The sequence below is a fragment of the Grammomys surdaster genome, unplaced genomic scaffold (genome assembly GCF_004785775.1).
Source record: "Grammomys surdaster isolate TR1022 unplaced genomic scaffold, NIH_TR_1.0 213, whole genome shotgun sequence".
Lineage (NCBI taxonomy): Eukaryota > Metazoa > Chordata > Mammalia > Rodentia > Muridae > Grammomys > Grammomys surdaster.
Genome location: NW_021604658.1, coordinates 3,299,741 through 3,324,122, shown reverse-complemented (window position 1 = coordinate 3,324,122; position 24,382 = coordinate 3,299,741). Strand labels below are relative to the sequence as shown.

General features: G+C 39.4%; 1 protein-coding gene across 2 annotated transcripts in view; it reads left to right on the top strand.

Moving 5' to 3' along the window:
- Vmp1 (vacuole membrane protein 1) overlaps positions 1 to 24,382 on the top strand; it is a 94,117-nt gene that overhangs the window by 56,283 nt on the left and 13,452 nt on the right. For both annotated transcript variants that reach the window (XM_028772275.1, XM_028772276.1), the window contains exons 8-10: positions 13,313 to 13,393; positions 16,290 to 16,406; positions 21,491 to 21,552. In XM_028772275.1, the coding sequence (XP_028628108.1) occupies positions 13,313 to 13,393; positions 16,290 to 16,406; positions 21,491 to 21,552 (260 nt within the window). The remainder of the gene's footprint in view (positions 1 to 13,312; positions 13,394 to 16,289; positions 16,407 to 21,490; positions 21,553 to 24,382) is intronic.

Here is a 24,382-nt window from a genome sequence, read left to right as displayed (position 1 = left end):
AATGCCTATTCAACATTTCTAGTGGAACCTTTTAAACTATTTATTTATTTATTTATTTATTTATCTATTTTATGTATATGAGTGCTCTGATTCCATACACACCAGACGAGAGAATCAGATTCTATTACATATGGATGTGAGCCACCATGTGGTTGCTGGAAGCTGAACTCAGGACACTTGGAGAATGAATGGCCAGTGCTCTTACCCGCTGAGCCATCTCTACAGCCCTCTGGTGGCTACCCAGTTGGCTTGCTCTTTACTGATTTTCACCCTATTTTTTCCCCACACTATCAGAAGGAAAGTACTTTACTGAACTACCCTGCTCATGGAATTCTGCTACTCAAGGTGGTAAAGTGCTTGCCTAATACTTACACAAAACACCTGTAATCCCATCACATAAATGGTAGAAGCAGTAAGCTCAGAAATTCATCTTAGGCTACATAGAGTTTGAGACTGCCTGGACATTGTCAGTCCCTTTTTCAAAAGAAAAAAATAACTTGATTATTCAGAAATATTTGACTTTTTCTCAAATTGTATATAGTGTGAAATCCAGTCTATATAACACTTAAAAGCAGTCTTTTGACTCTTTAACAGTTTTTTATATGTTACATTGATTTTGGTTTGTTTTTGTTGTTGTTTATTTGCTTGTATTTGATGCTTTGGATGGAGTCTAGGTCCTCACACATGCTATGAAACTCTTCTACCATTGAGCTGCACTTCCAGCCCAACACTGATGGGTTTCAGTTAGATAGAATACCTGGTTAACACATGTTAAATCCTCTTAAAACAAAGAACTCTTGAGTTTTTTAGTCCAGAACTTGCTGTTCTTAATAAATAAACCCTGATGATTTATTAAACTTGTAAAAACATTACCGCTGCTCTGATGAAATAGAAGAATCCACTCCCCTTCCCAGCCATGTGATGTAGTTCTTTCTCATATCGGCTTGCAAGGATGTTGTATCTGTTCATCTGTATGTGTCACCTTGCTCATTCTTACCTAACAAGTTCCTATCCTGGGGCTTCAGTGTTTCATGCAATTGGTAGAAGAATTGATTGGAATTTTTGTTGTTGATGGTGTGTTTGTTTGTTTGTTTGTTTGTGAAAGGATCTTACTATGTAGGCCTAGCACTCAGTATGTAGGCTGAGCTGGCATTGAACTCTGAACTACCATGCCAAGCTTGGTGTTTTATATGTCTCACTGTATAGCCTAGGTTGGCTTTGCACTCAGAGCCCTTCTGCCTTAACCTCCCAAGCCTTGACAGTACTGGTGTTAGCCACCATGCCTAGCTTGAGTTGGGGCCTTTCCTCCCAAAACATTTTTTTTTCTTTTTTTTTCGAGACAGGGTTTCTCTGTGTAGCCCTGGCTGTCCTGGAACTCACTCTGTAGACCAGGCTGGCCTCGAACTCAGAAATCCACCTGCCTCTGCCTCCCAAGTGCTGGGATTAAAGGCGTGCACCGCCACTGCCCGGCCCAAAACATTTTCTAAATTTTGTTTTTAGTTTTTTATAAGACAAGGAGAAATTGTGAAGATGTATTAGAGGGTAAGGGTTATATTCAGTGGTAGAGCAATTGCCTAGCCTGTGCAAGGTGGAGTCTGAAACATAAGGTAGCTCATTTTCTTGATATGTTCAGAGATTATTTTGTTGGACACTACAGAGGAAATGGAATGTTATTTTGTGTTGTTTTTGTGTATATAACTGACACATAGAATAGGAATGCTGTCCATATTTACTTGGAAGAATATGTTTTGGATAAGATTGCTATCTACTAGATTGCCTAATACCATCTGTTGGAATACTCTGCCATTTGCATCTTTTTTTAGTGCTGGATTGGTGTCTTTGTAAAATTTGCTGTTTTGTGTATTTGTTTTGGTATTCTACTGTGTTATTTTGTATTTTTGCTATCAGAATCAGAAATGTGAAAGTCTAACTTCACCTTTTAGTAAAATGCTGTTTTGATTTCTCCATATTTGTTCTAGTTAACTTGTCTTTCTATTGGATATCACTTGTGAGTCTTTACCTCTCCCTGCCCTGGAGAGTGAGCCTAAGGCTTGGTACATTTTTACCACTAAACTACTTTCTCAGTCCTTGTGTTTCATTTTGGGTTTGGTTTGGTTTTGAGGCAGTGTCTCTGCTCAGTTGTCCCAGCTATTTTCCTGACTCAGCCTGCCAAGCAGCTGGGATTAGATGCCTGTGCCATTAGTCCAGACTCCATAACTACTTATGTCAGACATCTCTTTAAAGACTAGTTTAGGGGGCTAGAGAGATGACTCAGTGGGTAAAAGCACTGGCAGCTCTTCCAGAGGTCTTGAGTTCAATTCCCAGCAATCACATTGTGGCTCACAACCATTTGTAGTGGGATCTGATGCCCTCTTCTGGTGTGTCTGAAGACAACAATAGTGTACTCACAGAAAATGAATAAATAATTCTTTTTTTAAAAATAAGTAAAATAAATAAAGACTAGTTTATAGGCTTTTGATTTTTTATTTCAAGAGAACGTTCTCTTTAAGCTAGCAATATTTAAATTAACCAATATTTGTACTTAATCTATGTATTAAAACTAAATGCCCATTTTAAGCATATATTGTATCTTTCCCTTATTAGTTTGTATTAAATTTAAGGCAAAAAGGATTTTTTTTCTAGTAAGATTCTTATTCTTTCAGAAATTTCAATTTATTTGCATTAGTGTAGTGTGTGGTGGTGGTGGGGGGGGACACAAGAACCAGTCTTAAAACCAAAGCTTATCACTTGTTTGGACAAATACTCTCATGACCTGTGTCTTTTCTTTTTAGACAATAAAAGACATTTTTCCTTTCAAAGAATAATGTGTAAATGAAGGATTCTTTGGACTTTTGTTGATAATGATAGAACATTTGTTTCACCATTTAAGTTTGGAGATTATGGGAAAGCATTTGATAATGATCACTTAGACACTCAACCAGAGTGCTTCAGCATTCCATTTATGTTCTGTTTGTTGAGCACATTTTCCTGTGAGTGTTAGCAGTTGGACACACCATGTCGGTGCCTGCTGGGTTTTTCCCCTGTGAAGTATGTGTATGTGAAGTATACAAAGATTTTATGAAAGAGCTCATGGTATAGTATAGATGATCTGAAACTAAGCAGGGGTCATTTTCCTGTGTTTTTAATGTCATTTGTTGCTGGGACCTGTTTTTGACTCTGTTGAACTCTTTGCTGGTTGTGGTTTGTCTGGCCATCACATGACTTCTCTGAAAATTCCCCCTCCCCTTCATTTCCAGTAAACTGTTTGAGCAGGCGTGAGTCAGAGTGAAACCAGCTTCCCTGTAACCACAGGGCTTGTTAAAGAATTTGTCAACGTGGACTCTAGAGGGTTTGCATTAAGCTTTGCACCAACTACTATGGTTTGTGTTGTGTCAGTTCCTGGGAAAAGCTCCCTCCTTTCAGGATTTCTTGCTTATTTGCATTGAGTTAAACCGTCATTCTAGGGTCATTATCATTAGAGGCCTTGTCATATAGATCTCCTTTCAGAGCCAACCAACCACACCCGGTGACATTCAGGATTTTGTTGTTATTTAAAATCTTTATTTAAGTGTGTGAGTGTTTGCCTGCATGTATGTATGTGCACCTTATTCATGAAGAGGTCAGAAGAAGTTGTTGGAACCCCTGAACTAGAATCATGGATGATTGTGAGCTACTAAGTGGGTGCTGAAAATTGAGTGTAGATCTTCTGCCAGAGGGAAAGCAGCCAGTATTCTTAACAGATGAGCCATCTCTTCTTTAAGTGGTCTTTTAATGAGATTCTGGTATAGAATATCTCAACTATTGGGACAGTTAAGTTTGAGTACCAAAGGAAGGAAGGAAGAAAGAAAGGAAAAGAAAAGAAAGAAAAGGTAATACTTAGAATGTCTAGTGGGGGCATAGAGAGATGGCTTAGTAATTAAGCACTTGCTGCTATTACAAAGGGACACACATGTCAGGTCACAGCTGTCTTTAACTTCAGTTCCAGGGTGATCCAACAGAGGTACCTGCCGCATATATGGTACTCAGACATGTATGTAGGCAAAGCATCCATACACACAAAATAAAATTTTAAAAAAATTAATGTTCAGTAGTTGTTGTTTGAACACTCAACATGATTTATTAGATTTTTTTTTTTTTTTTGGTTTTTCGAGACAGGGTTTCTCTGTATAGCCCTGGCTGTCCTGGAACTCACTCTGTAGACCAGGCTGGCCTCGAACTCAGAAATCCGCCTGCCTCTGCCTCCCAAGTGCTGGGATTAAAGGCGTGCGCCACCACTGCCTGGCGATTTATTAGAATTTTTCATGACTTATTTTATTTGTTGTCTCAAGAAACTTTTTCTTACTACTAAATTGTTCTTTGGCCACACCCATTCCCAGATTTGACTCTTTCTTGGTTTTCTGACTCTTCTTTTATGCAGTGGTACAGCATTAACTAAACAGGAAAGATAGTTGTGACTTGATGAAAGCTGCAGAATGAGTGGCCACTGGCAAGGCTGTGTGCTCCTGGGATAGTCCTGAGCCCGTCTCTTTTCTGTATGCTAGTTTATGCTAGTTTGATTCCGTGTTTGCCTCAGGGTGCGTATGGCAGTGAGAGGGCAGCTCTCCCTCCATCGTGGGATTCTGATGCTGAGCTCAGCCATGGAGGTTTGTGCAGCAAGCACTTTTACACTTTTACACACTGAGTGACTCTCACTAGCCCTTGTTTTGTCTTTTGAAACTTGGATTGCAGGCTTTTACCACCACCATGCATGACTTCTACACTCATTTCTGAATTTAACCTTGTCATCTTCAATTGGGCTTATTTTATTATTATTTATGAATATGTATGTGTACATGTGGAGTCAAGTGCTGGAGAAGGCCAGAGGAGAGTGTTGGAGTTGGAATTGGAGTTACAAGCCCAATGTGGGTGCGGGGACCTGAACTCTGTTCGGTCTTCTGGAAGAGCAGGAAGTACACTTAACCACACACACGTATACTTCCTTATTTAAGAAATAGAATAAAAACATCTAAAGCCAATCTCCTAATATTTTCTGTTTATCTTTTTATAACAAAATACAGATAGAAGAAAATGTTCTGGAGAGAATAGAGAATGGTGGACATTTAAAATTATGTTCTGCCGTACTCCTTAACACACAAGATAAATGTAATTTTTTTTTCAGTTAACATTAATTTTAATAATACCTGTTGTTATGTTTGAAGAGTTAACAACACACGAGAAAAAGTCTTCCATGAAATTTAATTTTTTAAAAAAAATCTGTTTGTTTTAATGATGAAGCAATTCTAATTGAAACCATCTGATTTTCAAATAAAAAATAAGAGGTTAATACAACCCAGTCAGTAAGAAAGCACATAAGTCGTATTTAAGGTTTTCTTCTTAGTTTGCTTTGGAAATTGGAGTAGAATGGTTTTGTTTTGTGTTTGCTTTGTTCTTTTCTTCTCCACACACCTGTTTACGATATGAACAGAAATGAGCAATGAGTGAGCATTATGTTACCCTTGTTAACTGATTTACAGATGGTTTCTTTGCAGGTTTTGTATTTCAAACACCTTTTGTAAAATGCCGCTAGAAAGTTGCCTTTCATTGAAACTTGGACTGTCAGACTATATATGGCTCTGTGTTTTTGCTGAGTGATTTTTACACCAGTGCCTTACTGTTAGTAAATGCAAGCCCTCTCCCTGCTCTAATTGCTAAGCACTCATGGGGGTTGTGGCTTGGGATCAGAATTAAATGGTAGGAAGGACAGTGGAATAACTATTAACGCCAATTTCTATGGCAAAGCTGTGTTGATTTTCAATTAGTCAGGGTATGTGACTTGTCATGAGAGATCTAGAAGGTTTGTTTTTGACTTGGTTTGTTTTGGGGTTTTTTGCTAGCCATTATAGGATTTTTTTTTATTAGTTTTCTTTCATTTTTCCTATTTTGCATCTTGGTATTTTAAAGTCTTACTGACTTGATATTTAAAGTGCTTTCTTAGTCCTTAGCGCGCGCGCACACACACACACACACAGAGCAATATACAGCCACAAGCCACATAATGGCATTTCCATCTGTGACAGACCTTGTATACAACAGTTGCCCCATAAGAATATATCACCTGATGTCATCAAATAAACCCATTCTGTGGTGTTTGTATTATGTAATGATGGAATTACCCAATTAGACATTTCTCAAAATATATCTTCACCATTAGGAAGTATATGTTTATACTTAAAGTTTCTTTGTCCGATCCCCATGTCTTTGGTAATTTTTATGTGTGTTTTAGTTAACATTAATTATTATTAATTATATAAAATAATGGGTTTCATTACTTTTATCTGCCCTTGTAGTTTTTGTTTTGAGACAAGGTCCTGCTGTATAGCCTCACTTACTCTGTAGGCTGTTGCTGGCTTCACTTAATGCTTCTTCTGCTGCAGTGTTCCATAGTCCAACTTGCTTCTGCCTCATGTGCTGGGATCAGGTGTGTACTTCTAGGCTCGATATCCTCATTCTTTATCAGGCTACATTTTTTTCTACGACTGTTTCATAACTTAGTTTTTAAAGCTTTAAGTATTTAATTTAAGCTCATCTGAACAATTATGACCTTTCCCCGAACTGACTGGCTGTTACTGTTATCTACTGTCATAGAAGATTCCCTGGTATATGTTGCCTTGGTTGCTTTTGAGACAGGGTTTCTTTCCTTGTGTAGTCCAGGGTGGTCCTGTACTTGCAGTCCTCCTGCCTTACCCTGTGGAGAACCAAGATTACAGTTACACATCCTACCATACCAGCCACTTGGTATGTGTGTATGTGTGTCTGGATTTCTCTTTGATTCCAATTCGAATATGATTACTTATACTCATTTATTTATAACAAAAAACAACAATGAAATTACTTTAGGGCTGGTGAGCTGGATCAGCAGGTACAGGTGTTTACTTCAAAGCATGGTGATCTGAGTTAAATCTCTAGGACCCTCATGGTGAAGAGAACTGACTCTTTAAAATGTAACTTTAAAAATTTATTTTAGCAGGGCGGTGGTAGTACATACCTCAATCCCAGCACTTGTGTGGCAGAAGCAGGTGGATCTCTGAGAGTCTGAGGTTAGCCTATTGTATAGAGAGAGTTCCAGGACAGCCAGAATTACACAGCAAAACCCTGTCTTGAAAAAGCAAAACAAGGGCTGGAGAGATGGCTCAGTGGTTAAGAGCACTGACTGCTCTTCCAGAGGTCCTGAGTTCAATTCCCAGCAGCCACATGGTGGCTCACAACCATCTGTAATGGGATCTGATGCCCTCTTCTGGTGTGTCTGAGGATAGTGACAGTATACTCATATACATAAAATAAATAAATCTTTTAAAAAAAAAAAAGAAAAAGAAAACAAAAAAGTATTTTAATCTTTTTCCAACTCATAATAAAATTCTTAGATACAAATCTTAAAAAATCATATACAAGTGCTTTACAAATTCAACCATCATCCCTAGCCCCACTTTTTAAAAGAATTTGTTTTATTTTTATTAATGTATGTTTGAGTATGTGTATTCACATATGTGTGCAAGTATAATGGAAGTCAATAGAAGGTATTAGATCCCCTGGAGCTGAAGTTACAGAAGGTTGTGAGCTGTTCAGCATGGGTTCACAGAACTGAACATTGGTCTTCTGAAAGAGAGCAATCTCTCTTAACCTGAACCGTCTCTAAGGCCTACATTTAAAACATTTAACATAACAGCTGGGCCTGTGCCAGGTGTGGTGGCACATATCTTTAATCTCAACATTTAGGAGGCAGAGGCAAACAGATCTCTGTGAGTTTGAGGGTCAGATTAGATGTACGTGGAGAATTTCAGGCAGCCAAGGTTACATAGTGAGACCCTGTTTCAAAATAAGAATGAAACAAAACAAAAAGAATATTAAATTAGAGTAAGCCAGGCATGGTTAGGATAGTACTGTAATCCAAACACTTAGGGGGTGATGCATGAAGACTAACAATTCTAGATAAGACTGGGTTATGTGGTAAGATCCCATCCAAAATAACAGTAATAGTACTTGTGGGAGATACACACACACACACACACGCACACACACACACTGTTTGTTTGGGTTTTTTGTTTGGTTTTGGGAAGGGGTTGTTGATTTGGTTTGGTTTGGTTCGGTTCGGTTCAGTTTGGGTTTTTTTGAGACAGGGTAGCCCTGGTTGTCGTGGATCTTACTCTGTAGACCAGGCTAGTTCAGTAACAAAATCAAGAATACTATTAGATCAGAATGAGTTTTAGCATGTAATCAATTAAGCTGGTAGGAGGGGTCTTTAGAAATGGCTTCCTTCGAGAGGACCCAAATTCAGTCCCCAGCACCCTCATGAGTTGGCTCATAACTTTAGCTCCAGGGGATCTAACACCTTCTTCTGGCCTGTCATTTTCACATATTCACCTGTAGAAACACACATACATACACATAACTGATGATAGTAAAGATGGAGAACAAAGATACTCAAACACTGGCCCAAGCTGCACTGGCCTGGGTTGGCCAAAAGAAAGACACCCAGTCACCTGCTGTGAGCACTACTCTGATGGACAAATGTATGGTGGAGTGCTGGGAAAGATGGAAAATGTGGTGGCAAAATGGAGAAGAACATGAAGCCAAAGGGGTTTGTTAGTGGAGAAAGGTGGAACTCAATGTCATTGAGGAACAAGTAGATATAAGGAGGCCATGGTGAGATTTTGTTCCAGGCCACTGCTGAAGGCCTTGTCTGGGTCAGTGGTCCTGCTGTAGCTGGGGTCTGTGTCCATGTCTGTGGTTTGGACTGCCATCAGACACCATGTGGATATCTGAGGACTGTGCTGTCTCTTGGTGTCATGTTGATCTGAGTGGCCTATGCTACCTGCCACCTGAGGCCATAGGGACATCTGGGCCCATGCTGCTGCTGGGAGCCATGTTTGGATCAGTGGTCCTGTGGCAGCCAGGGTTGTGTTGATGTCCTAGGCCCATGTTACCAGCAAAGGCCATGCAGATGCCTGAAGTGCCACCTGAGGCACCATACTGAGCTGACCCTTATTATTCAGTAGGCGTGGAACAAACCCCCAGAGCATGAGTGCTGGTGAAGACTAAACTTTGTGGTGGCTTGGACAATGGGGAGATGCCCCCTCCCCAGTTGTCCCTTGCCACTTGTGGCAGGCAGGTGAGCTACCCTCCGAGGTCATGAGATCAAGAAAGCAGAGTTGGTCCTGGTGGTACAGGAGAGCTGGATGTTGACCAACTCAGTTACCTACCAGGCCCAGATCCAGGGCTTTGAGTTGGCCCTCCCCAACATCTACTCTCTCTATGATCTGCTGGAGTGTGTGAAAGGGCTGGTCCTGCAGATCCAAAGCTCAGGATCTTCATTACCTAGGGCAACAACAGGATATCCCAGAGGTGCCCTGGTGAGGTTCCAGTATTAACAGAAGCCAGAGGCCTCGAACCAGACCAGTGACTTACTGCAACAACTTTTTCCAAGTAAAGATGTGTAGACAAAAAGGTATACTGTGTGATATACTGTGGCACACTACACGCTCCAGGACAAATATGTGTGTGTGTGTGTGTGTGTAGTCTGTTTTAATTTTTTCCGTGGGGAGGTTGTAAGGGCAGAGGGCAGGGACAGGAAGATGAATGAGATTGTTGTACATAATGTGAAATTCATAAAGTCTCAGTAAAATGTTAAAACAATAATAGAAATAAATCTTTAAGGACTGGTGGTTTGGGTGCACATTTTTTGGGTTTTTTGTTTTGTTTTGTTTTGTTTTGTTTTGTTTTGTTGTTTTTTTCGAGACAGGGTTTCTCTGTGTAGCCCTGGCTGTCCTGGAACTCACTCTGTAGACCAGGCTGGCCTCGAACTCAGAAATCTGCCTGCCTCTGCCTCCCAAGTGCTGGGATTAAAGGCATGTGCCACCACCGCCTGGCTTTGGGTTCACATCTTTAATCCCAGCACTCAGGAGGTAGAGGCAGGAGGATCTCAAAAATCAAACAAACAAACAAGCAAACAACAACAAAAACCCACAAGTAATTAAATAAAGAAATCTTTGAAAAAACAAAAGTCAGGTTAGAGGCTGGAAAGATAGCTAGTCAATTAAAAGCATTTGCTGCTCTTGCAGAGCGCCCAGGTTCAATTCCCCATCATTTTAACTTCTGTTTCACAGGATCCAGCCTTATAGCCTCCATGGGCACCAGAAACACATCTGGCAAAATGTACATTTAAAAAAAAAGAATTCAATTAAAAGAAAAGACAGGTTACTTAAACTTCCATAAGATATCAAGACAATACAGTATTTTTCTTCAGGATTGTTATATTCATTTAAATGCTGCTTTTAAAAAAATTTTTTTCAATCTGGGCATGCTAAACATTTTTAATCCATCCTTCTAGGTCAGAGACAGGTGGATCTCTATGAGTTCAAGGCCAGTCTAGTCTACAAAGCAAGTTCCAAAAGACCAAAATCAATTCAATAAATAAAGAGACCTGTTACTGCTTGGAGATAAATATTATTTAAAATATGTATACTTAAAATGTTTCAGCCAAAGAGTAGCATTTTTCTGTTTACAATCAGTCCTGTAGTTTCTCTTCTCTGGTAATCCTAAATGTCCCCTCCCCCCTTTTTTTTAGAGGAACTATAAAGCAGCAGTGATCTGGAGATGGGGTAGTGTGAGGCTTGTTCCTCTCCTCCGTTAGGTCATGAAGCCTCCAGTGGTATAAATGGCTGTCTCCTCCTCTGCTTTCTTGCAGCATTGGAGAACATGTTGCTCGTCTCTGCAGCTGTTTCAGAAGTGCAAGCTCAATAGATGCCTAGTCATGGTGGGTGGAGCTGGGAAACAGAACTTTCCAGATAATGGGTTTATAACTGAGAAAAACAAAAAATGGTATGAATTGTGACTTATGTAATTTATTTAAGGAGAGGTAGAGAATGAGCATGTCCTCTCAGGCACTTAGATTGTGACATAGATAAAGGCTTCGAAACTCGAGTACAGAGAAGTGAAACTATAAAAGGGAATCTATTGTTCGTGGTACAGACTTTTTTTATAAAATGGCAAATGACAATTGAAGAAGCAATCAAATTGGACTCTCAACATTGTTCCCACAAATACTATAAGAATATTAAAATGAAACGCTAATTTTCTTTTACATATAACTGGAGAATTAATTGCCTAACATACTTTTTTTGGTAATCTTTTTCTTCTGCTTTTATTTTAAAAATATTACTGCTACATATTTTTATTTGGCTTATTCATTGTACATGAAGTAAAAGACAACAACTTTTGTTTAAAATATTTCCTTTAAACCTTAAGAACTGAGGGATTTTTCTGGTGATATTAAATGACATTTCTGAGTTTTTACTGTGAATTGCCAAATTATATAAAAAGAGTAAAATTCTCCCACTGGATGTTTTAAAAGCAAGTTAAAATATAAGTATTATAATTCATGGACAGTATTACTTTAAAATCAACATGAAAATAACTGTCAAATTATACAGATACTTGTACCACTAGGAAATGGTGGCACACACCTTTAATCTCTGCACTCATGAGGCAAAGGCAAGCGGCTATCTGTGAGTTCAAGGACAGCCTGATCTCCAGAGTGAGTTCCAGGACAGCCAGGGCTACACATAGAAACAAACAAACAAAACTTACCATCTAGAGGAGATACCATGACCAAGACATTGCACTCCAGGTGTGTTGACCTTGTAATTCCCTAAAATGGGGGAAACTCAACTACATAATTTACAGTAATGGGGGAATATGTTGACACTCTCATCTGATTGAAAATTTATTTTTTTAAAAAATTATACAAATGATAGAAAATACTGAGGTCTAGAGAGATGGCTCTGCTGTTAAGAGCTGTGGCTACTTTTTATTCTTGCAGAGGACCCAGATTTGGTTCCTAGTATACATGATGGGTCATCTCTAACTGTGCCTCTGGCTTCTGCAGGCATACTGTATGCACATGATACAAATTCATATAAGATAAATATATTTTTAAAAAGAAGTATGTAATTTACAACAAAAACAAAAAACACACGAGGCAGGATGATTTCTAGGAGTTCCAGGCTGGAACCCAGGGTTATACAGTGAAACCCTGTCTCAAATAAACACATGACATTTAACTTGAATGGCAACTAAGAAAAGCAAGATTACATTTATAATGTAAAACATGTAGGGTGAAAAAAGCATGATGTTCCTAGATTTGGGATATTTCAGTTAGAGTTCATGGAGGCTATGAATTCAATCCTTAAGACTACTTTGAATTAAAACTATTGGTGTGGCCGTGGAGATGGCTCAGTGAGGAAAGGTTTGCTGAGCAGGCATGAGGACCCAAATCTAGATAATCGTCACCTAAATAAGAGCAAGGCACGGCACTGTGTGACTGTATGGTCAACACCAGGGAGATAGAGACGGGCATATCTCTCTAGTCATTGTTGTCGTCATGATAGATGGAGATGTTTATATAAATAAACGATAACGACAACAAACTGACCTCCACCATTTGTAAAAAAATAAAACTTCCATCCGGGCATGGTGGCCAGGGCTTACGAGGCCAAGACAGGCAACTAGAGCTACACAGAAACCCTGTCTCACAAAACAACAACAAAAATTCAAGGACAGAAGGATAAATACCACTAGTTGTCACTGGTATGTGGAAGCTAATATGTTGGTCTAAAATAAGCAAGAGAATGATTTCTTCTCTTGGACGTGGGAAGGGGAGGATGGAGAGATGGTGGCTAACAGGTACAAGGGTACTTAGGGGAAGAGGAATAGCTTCCAGAACTCTGGTATGGTAGTATGAATTTCAAAATGGCTAGTTTAGGCAGAGGTGTCTTCTTTGCCTTGAAAACTCAGGCTTTCTACCGTGCTATTATTTGGAGATTAAGTCTATTAAGTTATTATAGGAAAAAGAAAAAGACAGGTTGAACATGTGGTTTACCATATTCTGTCTTCTCCAAAGCATCCAGAGAGAACCCCAAAGATACAACAGTCCATTCTTAAATGTGGGAAGACTTTAAGGATGTGGTACTTTAGAAGACTTGAATGTTTTCCCACAAACAACCTGCTACTCAGTATGGATCAGTATGAGTCATGGGTGGTGTGATACATACCTTGACTCCTAGCACCCAGGAGGAGAGATAGAAGGATCATGAGTTCAAGGCCAGCCTACAGTACAAAGCAAGAATCTGTATACAATAAAAATCAATTAGTATCAGATTATAAGATATATAATGCGATAAACTATCATAAAAAGTTGTTTTTTGGGGCAGCAAGATGCGTCTTTGAGTAAAGATACTTGTCTCCAAGCTATTAATATTTCAAAATCTTTGTTTTATAGGACTTTGCATCACGGGCTAAGCTGGCAGTTCAAAAGCTAGTACAGAAAGTTGGATTTTTCGGAATTTTGGCCTGTGCTTCTGTAAGTAGGTTATATTTAAAGTTATAAATGTCATTAAATGCTATGAATATATTTTGATCAATTTGTTTGTTGTGTGTATTACTGTTTTGTGTTCTTTTATGTATGTATGTGTATCACATTCATGTCTGATGCCTGCAAAGGTTAGAGGTGGGTGCTGGAAACTAAACTGTTCTCTGAGCCATCCCTCTATTTTTTGGGGTTGTTTTGGTTTGGTTTGATTGGCTGGTTGGTTAGCTGGTTTTGGTTTTTCGATACACGATTTCTCTGTGCAACAAGTCCTGGCTGTTGTGGACTCGCTTTGTAGACTAGGGTAGCTTCAATCTTCAAGGCTTGATTCAGTGAAAACAAAGAAATAAAATCCATTATTCCTATGAAGAATTAATAATGAAATGAATTAGGAAGTCTTTTTCCAGCGTTTCAAGTACTAATAGGAAGATTTGTTTAAAATCTTACTTAAAACCTCTTAGCTCCTGTTATGTTTGGGTGGGTGCCTTGGTAGCATGAGGAATTCAGTTTGGATTCTCAGAATCCCCATAAAACGTCTGGGTAGTGGCTTGCACCTGTAATATCAGTAATAGCAGAATGGGAGATGAAGACAGATAGATCCCTGGTACACACACACACACACACACACACACACACACACACGTGTAAACCTAAATGTCCATGTGCCTGAATTACTGTTGTTGATCCTGGAAGTACTAGTCATTTTCCCAATATAGCTCCTTTTCTAATGCAGCCTCTATGACAGTAGTGACAACAGATATAAAGTGGCCCAAAGAGGCTCCCTTACAAGGCTGATAGAGTTTATGAGGATATATTGTGAAACCATGTGTGACACAGCCTCAGCCCAGCCCTGAGAGTGGGGCAATGGGATCAGAAGTCCAGGATCGTCCCTGGTAATACAGCAGATGAGGGTTTATGACCAGCCTCGGACACATGGGTGTTTTCCCTGTTTGCATGTCTGTAACTGGTGTCTGCAGGGACAAGAAGAGGCATTGAATCCACTAGGACTACAGTGACAGATGGTTGTTAGCCACCATGTGTGTGGGAATTGAACCCCTCTGAGCCATCTCTCTAGCCCTACAATCAAATGGTTTTAATTCTAATTGTACTTTTGGTTTGTTTAGTTATAACTTCAGGAAAAACAACCAGCAGTAGCAGGCATGTCTCCTAATGGCTTGACTATCCTTTTCTGAGAGTATCCAACCACAGTGAAACTCCTAGAAGGTTGACAAGTTAGAATTTGTGTCTGTTCTGATTTTCATTTTAAACCCTCCTTTTACTGTGGATTAAAACATGAAAATAAACAGTAGCTGGGCTGGAGAGACTGCTCTTCCAAAAGTTCTGAGTTCAGCTCCCAAACACCACATGGTGGCTCACAACCATCTGTAATGGGATCCGATGCCCTCTTGCTACAGTGTACTCATGTACATAAAATAAATAAATAAATAAATCTTTAAAATAAATAAGTAAACAGTAGTTAGTAGTGGTGGTGTTCTTCTTTAATCTCAGTGCAGGTTGTTCTCCTGAGCTCAAAGCCAGTCTGGTCCACAAGTGAGCTCTAGCACAGCCAGGACTACCCAGAAAAACCCTGTCTCAAAAAACAAAAGAAACAATTATATTTCTTTTTTTTCTTTTTTTTTAGTTTTTCAAGACAGGGTTTCTCATTATAGCCCGGGCTGTCCTGGAACTCACTCTGTAGACCAGGCTGGCCTTGAACTCAGAAATCCGCCTGTCTCTGCCTCCCAAGTGCTGGGATTAAGGGCGTGCGCCACCACCGCCCGGCGAAACAATTATATTTCATAGACTTGTGAGCATAAAAAAAAGGTAAGCTGTGGTGTCTGCACTTTGTACAGTTACAGGAAGAGTCTAAGTGTAGAGTCTGAGAGTCATGACAGAGAATGCTTGACTAGTCAGGACAATGTACTTAGAAGACTGTAAATGGCAAATATTTTTTTTAAACAACTGGGCTTTTCTTTTAGAGTTCAAAAATAAAAATTATATAAATTAATTGGCTTACAGATGGCTCAGCCAACAGTCACAAGGGCAGAGTATTTCTGTGGGAGAAAAATAAATGAAGTGCTCAAAAACAGTTGTGGTTTCTTCACATTTTTACATGAAATTGTTTTAATGTGGGAATGTTGGGAAAGGTATTTATTGTGAATCACTTCTTTGTCTAGGACAGAGTATTCAAAACATCTGAGTCGGTGTGCTTACATATCTCCACCCTTGATCTTTTTTAAATATGCCACATGCTCCTAGCGCCTTAGGCTTTCTTAATATCAAATACAAATAATGAATTATTTTTGAACAAGACCTCAATCTACTCACTTTATGGCCAAGAGTAACCTTGAACCCTAGCCTGCCCTTACCTCCCACATGCTACAGCTGCAGGCATGTAGTACGTTTAAGTGTTGAAAGCATCCACCAGTAAGTGCAGTTAGGAATTTCATGTGTTTTCTAAAGATAGGGACACTTCCAGATAATTGTGTTTGGGGTAAGAATTTACTTAGAACTCTAATAATCTTAACAATTCATTCATACCTTACCAAAGAAACAGCCACCAAATGAGCAGAAATCTACTCAAAGGGATTACATTTCTGTAGATCCAAGGTTGTATCCATTCCTCCTGTGTTAAAAACTATTTGTATGAGGTGCATCTTAGTTTGCTGTGGTCTTGTAGAATGGCAGTCCACCGAGAATGAGATCCAGCTTAGGGACTGCTATTAGAACTCCTCTCTAGTCTTCTGAACAGTGTCAGATATTGACCAGGGACCTTTATCTCTTATCATATACAAATTGATGATTAAAGCAGGACACCACACACCAATGAGTTTTTAAAACATTTTCTTTAAATTATTCATAGAAGTCTTTTTTTTTCTTCTCTTGGTAGATTCCAAATCCCCTGTTTGACCTGGCTGGAATAACATGCGGACACTTCCTTGTACCTTTTTGGACCTTCTTTGGTGCAACCCTGATTGGAAAAGCAATCATTAAAATGCATATCCAGGTAATACAGCTGAGTCACTGCCTAATGACCTTGATAGAACCTTGATAGACCATGGCTCTTGCTTGGTTCCTCCTCCCATTAGTTAGGTAATAAGATATGCAAATTTAGAAGTACATAAATTCTGATTTTTTTTTCTTCTTTCCTCTTCCTTCTTGCTTTCTTTATTAAAAAAAAAAAATAAGTAGTGTGCTTGTGTAAGAAAACGCCTATCATTTTCACGTACACAATCAAGGCTGTGCTTTTCTTACTGACCGCCACCTGAAAGAGGATCACCTTCCGTTGATTCTTGCTTTCATTCACATACTACATAGCACTTCTGTAATTGTCGCCAGTATCCTTTACGGAAAGCCAGGCAGATGTCTGTGGGCAAGAGAAGGGTAGTTGAAGCTGTGAGGAAGTATGGTTGTGTGGTTAGAGACGTGAGACTCTGCCAGCCCCCAGAGCCACTCTCGACATCTTTAAGATCTGCACACACAGATAAAGAGACTAAGAACCTCAGTGAGGGAGAGCAGCCATGCCTTGGACTGTGAATTGTTCCATCTAAGGGCAACTCTTAGTAATAAAAATCTAAATCAGTGTTTTTCACAGCAAATAAGAATTTACTAAAAAAGAAAGTTAAGAGAAATGAACTAATGTCTCTAAAAATAAAAGTCTATCCCCAGTGATGGTGAGGGACTGGAGAAATGGCTCAGCAGTAAAGAACACTGGCTGCTCTTTCAGAGGACCAGTTCACAACACCCACATGGCTGCTAACAACCATGCGTAGCTCTAATCCTGGGGGATCTGACATCCTCTTCTGGCCTCTGCAGGTGCTGAATACACATAGTTCATGTAAACACATGTAGACAAAGCACCCATGCACAAATAAATCCCTTAAAGGAGGGAGAGATGTCTGGCATGTTGGTGCATACTTTTAATCCTAGCACTCAGGAGGCAGAAGCAAGTAGATCTCTGAGTTCAAAGCCAGCCTGGTCTGCAGAGTGAATTCCAGGACAGCCAGGGCTACACAGAGAAAACCTAACTCAAAAAACAAAAACCAATGCTAACATAGCTTTTTTAGTCAGTACCTAAGGACTCAGTCATTTTAATTCCTAATGTAATCTGTACATATATTTGTCTCATGTGTTTGAATGTTTCACCTGCATGAAATGTGCTCTGCATGTATGCCTGGTGCCACGGAGCCTGGAGAAGCTGTTCCTTTGGTGCCAAACCCCATTCCTCTTCAAGAACAACAAGTGCTGTTAACTACTAAGCCATCTCTCCAGCCCCATAATCTGTAAATCTGTATGTCTGATTTTATACTTCTTGAATATAGTAACTTTCTTTATATTATTATAATTTTTTATTGCCTATTTCTTTTTTTATTTATTTTGTACAATACATTTTCATTTTATTCACTCCTCTTCTTACCACCTTCCATATCTGTTTTAATTTTGAATTCATCTAATCCAATTTGTGCTACACATGTACTTATAGATATATGGCCTCCCCCTGAAGCCTGGTATTACTACCAGGGGCCACACCCATAAGGAAAATTATTGTAAAATTTAAATGCTAAGCACCTTATCTGTAGCTATTTATGTGTGGCTTGTCAGACCTTTTCATTTCAGAAAAGTGGTCAAAATTGATAATACTTTTGGGCATCATAAATAGATTTTCTTCTAGGATATACCAATTCTGGTTTGTTTTGTTTCTCTGTGTAGCCTTGACTGTCCTAGAACTCACTCTGCAGACCAGGCTGGCCTCAAACTGAGGGATCTATCTGCCTGCCTCTGCCTATTAAGTGCTAGGATTAAAAGCATTCGCCACCACTGCCTGGCTCAGTTCATATTGTACCTCATATTTTAAACCCTGTAGAATTCTGGTATAAAGGAAGTATTCTAAGTACAGTAGTCATACTTAGTGGCTAATAAGCAGTACATGTCTATAAGAATGCTGACAGGTAGAATTAAGGAAACTAAGAAAAGTAAATGTTTTACTGCCTGCTGATTATCAGGCCCAGTGACGTATGAGGTAATTGTGCAGAGGGAAAAAAGCCTTAGGACCTGGAATCCAGAACAAGCTCTGGAGGTTAAAGTGGTTCCTGTACCTACTATGTAGAGAAGAAAAGAAAGAAAATCATTTGTCTTTCTGAGGCGTGGATCTGGATTCTTTTCCTGACTGAGGGATATGTTTACTGTGTTCCATTGTACATAGTAACTTGCCTTATTAAGGCATGTCACTTGATGTGCATCCAGATGTAGCTTAGAACAAGCCTTTCTCGTTCCCTGAGTAGGCAGTATTAATGAGTAATATAAACATCTTGGTCAGTTCGAGAGTCCAGAGAAACACCCACACACAAATTCTTCTGTGCTCTGCTAAAGCCCATCTCCTCATTTGCTTTTCTTTCATCCTTTTTTTCCTCAGCTTAACTTTAGACAGCTTTCTAATAAGTTGTTTTTATTAATGTCTTGCTGTCTGTTAATCTTCCTTGAAAAAAACTCCTACCAGTACATCTACTATGTTGGATCAAAACTTTGTTGTTCGCTAAGTAGATTCAGCTTCTGCCTCGATTGTCTATTTGTGTGCACCTTACTCAGTTACCATGACTATTGGTTTTTGCCTGTCTGCATCCCCATGAACGCACACACATGCATAATTGGATTGTGAGCCTTAAGGGTCAGAAATCTTAGTTCCTTGGTTTTGGCCGTTGGGGACACTTTAGTACGTGGTCTCTTCTGTGTTGACTTGGGCACCGTTCATTAGTTCCTCTGCTCAGATCCTTTACTTTACATAACCCTTTCGTGTGTGTGTGTGTGTGTGTGTGTGTGTGTGTGTGTGTGTGTTGTTTGGTTTCGTGGGTTTTATTGTTGGGCTTTTTGTTTGAGGTTTTATTTGTGTATGTTTGGCTTTTTGTTTTGTTGTTGTTGTTGTTTTCTTTTTACTTTTTGGTTTTTTGAGACATCCTCTCTATATATCCTTGGCTGTGCCAGAGCTCTCTCTGTAGTCCAGGCTGGCCTCGAACTCACAAGAGTTCCAGCTGCCTCTCCCTCCTGAGTGCTGAAATTAATGGTATGTGCCACCACTGACTCCCTTGTTGCTTATATGCACATGAGTGAGAAAAACATTCACTGGTTTGTGCCTTATGCTTATCTGGTAGAATCCCCAGCTTACAGCTTTCAAAACTGAGACATGGGTTCTTAAATGGCTGATACATTTTATGTCCTACCCATCCTGGTGAATTTTTAAGCTGTTACATATAAAAAGGAAATTTTGTTTTGTTTCTCAAGCAATGAAGTTGTGCAATTATTGGGCACAGGCTGATTTTGCATTGTTAGGCAATGATGGTAGGGAAAGCTTATGGTGTCGAAATCACTGAAAGTCACAACCATTATTTCTGTTGATCGTTGAAAGATTTATGGCTCCAAGAATAACTGGTTCTCGGTGTAGCCCTCTCTACTATTGTTTTCCCCTCTACGTTTACTTTAACAGCTGTCTCATTTGGTTGTTCCGTCCTTCCACCAGTCCTAGAACCCACGTGTGTTTTAGAGCCATCTTGCCTGCTCAGTGCCTCATGGTTCTAGAGCGTAGGGAAAAAGAAGGCCAACTCACTACCTCATGGTTGTAGAGAATAGGTAAGAAGAAGGCTGCTGTCCTTTGTTTTATTCCCACCTCCCCTTTGGTTACATTGGCTAATGTGATTATTGAACAAACAACAGAGTGCTAAAGAGCTCGTTGTCAGGAACTTGGAGAAACTCCAGGAATTCGGCTTTATTCACAGAGTTATTATGCATCCTTATAAGCTAAAGTTAAATAGAAACCATTGGATCCCTAGTTAGTCCTACAGCTCAGCATGACCTTCCCTTCCCTGCACGTCCATGTCAATGGTGCCTCCTTCCTCCTTCTCTTCTAACTACTAGTGGCATTTGTGTGCGTATGTGAGTGTGTGCATGTGTGTCTGTGTGTGAGAGGGAGCGTTTCTGTACCAGTTTTCTACCATTTGTAGAAATATCAAGATTTAAGAAGTGTTCTCAGGGGGGCTGGAGAGATGGCTCAGCGGTTAAGAGCACTGACTGCTCTTCCAGAGGTCCTGAGTTCAAATCCCAGCAACCACATGGTGGCTCACAACCACCCATAATGAGATTGGATGCCCTCTTCTGGTGTGTCTGAAGACAGCTACAGTGTACTCATATACTTAAAATAAATAAATAAATCTTTAAAAAAAAAAGAAGTGTTCTCAGCTTTTTGTTTCCTAAAAGCCCTTACTATTGCTTGATGCTATCCATAGTAAGTAGTTTGTGCTCACGTGTGTTGAATGAAGCTGAGAATATTTACTATTATCCCTAAAGGTATCTGGGTTTTTTTGTTTGTTTGTTTGTTTGTTTGTGTTTGTTTTTGTCAAGACAGGGTCTCTGTGTATCCCTGGCCGTCTTGGAACTCCCTCTGTAGACCAGGCTAGCCTCAAACTCAGAAATCCGCCTGCCTCTGCCTCCCAAGTGCTGGGATTAAAGGCATGTGCCACCACACCCAGCCCTGTTTTTTCTGTTTTAGTGTCAGGTATCTATATCTTTAATCAACAGAGGCTGAACTTCATCTCACCAAACTAAAAACATGAAAAGTCCGTTTACCCCTAAGCCTGGGAGATCAGGCTTGTTCAGGTTCTGGGAACTTTGATAGTGTTACTGTAAAACCTTCCTAAAAAGACAGGCTGTCTTCCTAAAATCTCTGAAGTATATTTAGGCCAGGCTCCTGTTAGAGTAATTAGCTTTGAGTCCATAGTGGACTCATACGGGAGCCCATGGCTTCTGTTTTGTATAGAACTCTTAAGATAGAGTGACTTTTCCACTGTTCCCTCCCAGGCTCGGGTTTCATGACTCACAGGCGCTCTGAGACAGTCCTGTATCCTAGTAAAAGACTACGGCTGTGCTTAAGGAAAAGCATCTTTAAAATACCAACTACCATTTAAATTAAATGGTCTCTTATTTAAAAAAAAATTAAAATTACAGTTAAGGGCAACATACCACCTTCTTTTAAACAATTATACTTTGGAAATTACAGGTAGTTCTTTTAAATTATTGATTATTTTAACTCATGTTTTCTTTCAGAAAATCTTTGTTATAGTAACTTTCAGCAAGCACATCGTGGAACAGATGGTGGCTTTCATTGGGTGAGTAATTCCTAAAAGACTAATATTAATACTGTGCTTTGAATGGAGTAAATGTGTATGGAAGAGTACATTGGGATAAAAAAAAAATCTAAAACAGCTGGTTTTTTGAGGGAAAAAAATGTTTGCCTTATTGTTATTAAAAAGACATTTTTACCCAACTGAAGAGAATAATCAAGCTCACTTTTTCCATTTCTTTGTAAACTAAATGTATCAGTTCACATAATTCTTGATTTTAAAGAGCTTTGGGGTTTGAATATGTGACCATTCATTGTAGAAAAGGCATATATATGTGTCATTACAGTTTAACATAGCTTTGGACCAACTACACAGTTGCATGTAAGTGAGTTAAATATAAACTTGACATAATTTTTAGTATTTTATTAAAGGTTGTGCAATGGTATATTTTAATATTCTCAAAATTTGTCAAATAGGAAGCTGTAACTTCACTAGAGAAAAATTAGGCCAATTAAAAAGCTAAACTATTTGATGTGTTAATTTATTTTTGCAGTTTTCGGAAGTAAAACCATTTGAACATATAGTTCAAATCATAATGTCACAAAATTGCCAGCTTCAGGTCAACAAAACAGTTAAAAAAAACACCCATTTTGATTAACTTTCAAATGGAATATGAACAGAGTCAGATGGTAGAAATAAAATCAAGGATTGTTGGTTTTTTAGCTTGCTTATTTCATCTTTCATGTGGTTTGGTTTTTTTGTTTGTTTTTGGTTTTCTGTTTTTTACAAGAGAGAACTTTCTTTCATTTAGTAATAGTGGTGCTGTGACGGGAACGGGTTAAGTTGAAGTGCATGTTTCTTACTTTTAACGTAAATTTTCATCTTAAAAGTCTCTGACACAACCAAATTATTTATGAAAAATTGTTACTGTTTAAAATGAATTGCTACTTGGTGGTTAGTTTGTGTTGGTTTATTACTCTTCAAACTGCACTATATAGCATAGATATACTTGTATATGTTTAATAATAAAATAGTTTTTATATAGTTTATATCTCTAATGAAATAATTAAGAAAAAATACATTCTTGAGAATATGCTAAGTAGAACCAAGCACTGGGTTATTAATTCCTAAACTTTTGATTATTTATATGAAATAATGTACACATTAAAGACTCATGCCTTTACCCAGTATTCAAGAGACAGTGGCTGGGGGGATCTCTATAAATTCAAAGCTAGCCTGTCTACAAATTAAGTTCCAGGGCAGCCAGGGCTACACTTGGAAAGGGAGGGAGGAAGGGAGGGAGGGAGGGAGGGAGGGAGGGAGGGAGGGAGGAAAGGAAAGAAGAAAGGAAGGATGGATAGGTAACTAGTCTGATTTTTATGCTGTCTGAGTCTGTATGAACAAAATGCTTTGTATGTCATCATACCTCACTTTCACAGCAAAAGAAGGGGAGGTAGACCTGCTGCAGAGGCCTGCCATCCCAACACTAGGGGAGGCTAAGGCAAGGTCCAAAGTTTGAGACCATCCTGAGCTATGTGTTGCCTGGGGATGTGGGCACTGGATATTTTTGTCTACTATTTTTGATGGAAATTTTCTCCTATTTATGAGGAAAATATTCATAAAGCCTTAGAGACTACTCCACCTCCCTGGAGAAAATTCTGAAAGGACAGACATGGTATTACCTGTCATACGCGCCCACTGGAGAGTGACAGTGTGTCCTGCGGCACCCACTTTCTTCAGTCTCTTTCCTCAGACTAAACATTTGTAGCAGGAATTGTTGCAGCTACTTCACACTCTCCCCTCCACCATCTGTTTCTCCAGCCTCTGGAGTTTCTAGAAGCTTGTATTACAGAGCTGCCTGTCTCACATGCCGACTGTTCCTGTCCTTTCAGGTCTGTCACACCACACTGCCATCAGAAAACTTTTTGCTCTGGCATGTTACCAACAATACCCTCAGCCCTCTGCTCATTTTTCCCCCTTAAAATAAAACCAAAAGTCCTTAAGGTGTAAGAGCTCCGAGTTTCCTTCTCCTGCTCAATGTCACGGATGCTTGGATCCCAGCATTCATATCTGAGCCTGCTGTTTCCTTTGCTTGCCTCAGGATGTCTTGACCTTTACAATCATGATGTTTTGGGCCAAATAATCCTTTGTTATGATGGACTGTTCCATGCATTGTTGAGACACCTAGCCCTCGCCGGGCGGTGGTGGCGCACGCCTTTAGTCCCAGCACTTGGGAGGCAGAGGCAGGCGGATTTCTGAGTTCTAGGCTAGCCTGGTCTACAGAGTGAGTTCCAGGACAGCGAAGGCTACACAGAGAAACCCTGTCTCGAAAACCAAAAAAAAAAGAAAGAAAAAAAAGACACCTAGCCCTCTATAGATTATATGCCCTTAGCAACTCCCAGTCTGTTAATCAAGTTATCTTTGGCGCTAAGGCAGTTGCTTAGCAGAATACTTTGGCAGCATGCTTGAGTCCCTGAGTTCAACCCCTAGCAGTGCAAATAACAATCATCATCTCCTAGCCATGAGTAGCTTAGTTGTAGAATATAGGCCTCTCATGAAGAATGTCCTAGGTATATTCCCCAGCACCACAAAAAGTGTGTGTATTCCACACTGGTGCCAAATGTATGGAGGGTAAATCCATCATCCACAGTCCGAATGTCCATTAGATTTCAGTTTTTATCCTCAGAAAACTTCCTGTGATTTGATCAAATATTCCTGAGCCAGGGATCTCTTTGCATAGCAACATACATGACACACTTATAGTTTTATTTTTATGTTTATGAATGTATGATTACTTTTGTGGCTCCCCCTTTGCCACCCCCCCCCTTTTTTTCTGGGAGTCTTATGTAGCCCAGGCTGACTTCAAACATTCTTA